At 55.1% G+C, this 2,272-nt stretch overlaps 1 protein-coding gene across 1 annotated transcript; it reads left to right on the forward strand.

Annotated features, from left to right (window-relative positions):
• The first annotated feature begins 356 nt into the window (after positions 1-356).
• On the forward strand, positions 357-1,571 carry LOC134398349 (uncharacterized). The gene is made up of 2 exons (XM_063125634.1): positions 357-672; positions 799-1,571. The coding sequence occupies exons 1-2, from the start codon at positions 409-411 to the stop codon at positions 1,501-1,503; spliced, it is 969 nt and encodes a 322-aa protein (XP_062981704.1). The 5' UTR covers positions 357-408; the 3' UTR covers positions 1,504-1,571.
• The last annotated feature ends 701 nt before the right edge of the window (positions 1,572-2,272 follow it).

A 2,272-nucleotide genomic window follows, 5' to 3' on the forward strand; every position in this document is an offset into this window, starting at 1 on the left:
AGTGCATTGTCCGGATGCAGCATATCAGGGCAGCAGAGGTGGCTGTGTGTGCGCGTCTGTGCGGGAAACGATAGCCAAGAGAGGGCAACTATGCTCCCTGACAAGGACCGTGACGATCTTTGCGCGGCCATAGGCATGCTGATCTTGCTTCTGTCGGAGTATCAGCGCCTCCGTGCACAGGTGGCTGCCAGGCGGCGGCAGTTGCGGGAACAACTGGGGAGGTGGCTACTCCGCCGCAGCGAGCTGCGGGCCGCCCTCTGCCGAACGAGGCTAGCCATGCTGGCCGCGTATGGCGACTACGTCCGTGAGACACGCCACCACTTCTGGGCCCGGCCGAGGAGCAAGGACTGGTGGGAGAACTTTGTCCTGAAGGAGTGGGACGATGAGCAATGGCTGAGCAATTTCCGCATGAGCAGGGGCACCTTTTTTGAAATCGTGGAGGAGTTGCGGCCGCATCTGGACAGGAGGTTGACTGTCATGCGTAGACCTATCCCAGTGGAGAAACGCCTAGCCATCACCCTATGGAGGCTGGCTACCCCTTGCGTCTACAGGACCACAGCAGAGCAGTTCGGGGTAGGCTGCTCTACGGCGGCACAAATAGTCCTGGAGGTGTGCTTTGCCATGGAAGTGACCCTCCTAGCTCGTACAGTCAAGATTGGGAACGTGGCAGAGGTGAGTGGGGGATGGGGGATGGGGTGGGGGAATGCGCTGGGAACAGGCACTCACTTTTGCGGAGGTCCGCAACTTCGGAACAATGGAGCTGTCACTAATATGCCCTTTGTGTTTTCTGCCCCACAGATCATGCATGGTTTTGGGGAGCTGGGGTTCCCTCATTGTGTGGGCGCGGTGGATGGCAGCCATATTCCTATCCAATCTCCGATACACCAAGCCTCAGAATACATAAACAGGAAGGATGACTACTCCATGATTCTGCAGGGGACCTGCGACCACAAGGGGCGGTTCATCAATGTGGAAATAGGATGGAGCGGCAAGAACCATGATGCCTATGTCTTTGCCAACTCAGGCCTCTGTGAGACGATGGATGCAGGTGTCTTCGTGCCTACCCATCCAACAATCAGATTGCACGGCCAGCAGATTCTACCCCTCATTATTGCGGATGGCGCGTACCCTTTGCGTGAGTGGTTGATGAAACCCTATGGTGGGGCAGTCACTCCACAGCAAGCCCACTTCAACCGCTGTCTTAGGCGAGCACGCCTTGTGGTGGAGCAGGCGTTCGGCCGCCTCAAGGGGAGGTGGCGGAGCATAGGCGTGCGCCTGGAGCTGGCCGAAGAAAACATCCCTTCGGTCATCAGTGCTTGCGTCATCCTGCACAACATCTGCGAAACCAAGGGGCACGCCATGCTCGTGGAGGCGGCGGAGCACAATTTTGTTGAGCTGGCTACTCTGGGCGAGCCCTACGTCAATGAGGCCAATCGCCACACCCGGGAAGGGCACAAGGTGCGGGATGCTGTCAGAGAGTTCCTGTGGGCTAACCGCCGCTGACAGCCTGCCTCATAAAATTGGACTGTGCTTCTTCCCCTGTGCAGTCCTTCCAGTCCTTTACCCCAGAGTAACAGGCGTATGCCCACTTGTGTGCAATCAACTCTAGGCTATTTACGCCCACATGTATGCAATAATATATATGCTATGTACGGCCACATGTATGCAATAATATATATGCTATATACGGCCACATGTATGCAATAATATATATGCTATGTACGCCCACATGTATGCAATAATATATATGCTATGTACGCCCACATGCATGTTATTTACTGTTTACTCTGTACAGCACCATCTACAGTGATGGTGCTATATAAATTAGTAATAATAATAAACTCCAGTCAAACTGCGCAACGTGTAATCATCCTAAATGTAGCCCGAAGGGCAAACCGTGCTTATCGCCATCGTCCGCTTATTTGCGGACGTCCGCAATCTCGGAAAACGTCAACAGGGGGAACGTATGTCTCCGAAGGGCAAACCGTGCTTATTGGCATCGGCCGCTTCTTTGCGCATGTACACAGTTCCGAAAAACGTCAACAGGGGGCGCGTACGTCAGGCCTACCCCGGTCAAGATGGAGCCTCGGAGGGTCACCTACTGGCAGGAGCCCGAGATGGAGATGCTCCTTGAGCTCCTCCTGCAGTCTGGAAGGTCGGAGCGCCTCATGAGGAGCTCCAGCCTCCAGACTATAGATATTTTCAGGAGGGCTGCAAGGAGCCTCTCCATCGCGGGCTACTCCCGCACTGCTGAGCAGTGCAGGAGCAAGTT

This window comes from Elgaria multicarinata, chromosome 4 (genome assembly GCF_023053635.1).
Source record: "Elgaria multicarinata webbii isolate HBS135686 ecotype San Diego chromosome 4, rElgMul1.1.pri, whole genome shotgun sequence".
NCBI lineage: Eukaryota > Metazoa > Chordata > Lepidosauria > Squamata > Anguidae > Elgaria > Elgaria multicarinata.

Bases quoted from the DNA above. Each gene is read 5' to 3' on its own strand.
- LOC134398349 (XM_063125634.1), top strand. From the start codon at position 409: ATGAGCAGGGGCACCTTTTTTGAAATCGTGGAGGAGTTGCGGCCGCAT. The intron at 673-798 runs GTGAGTGGGGGA...TCTGCCCCACAG, and splicing joins AGATTGGGAACGTGGCAGAG to ATCATGCATGGTTTTGGGGA.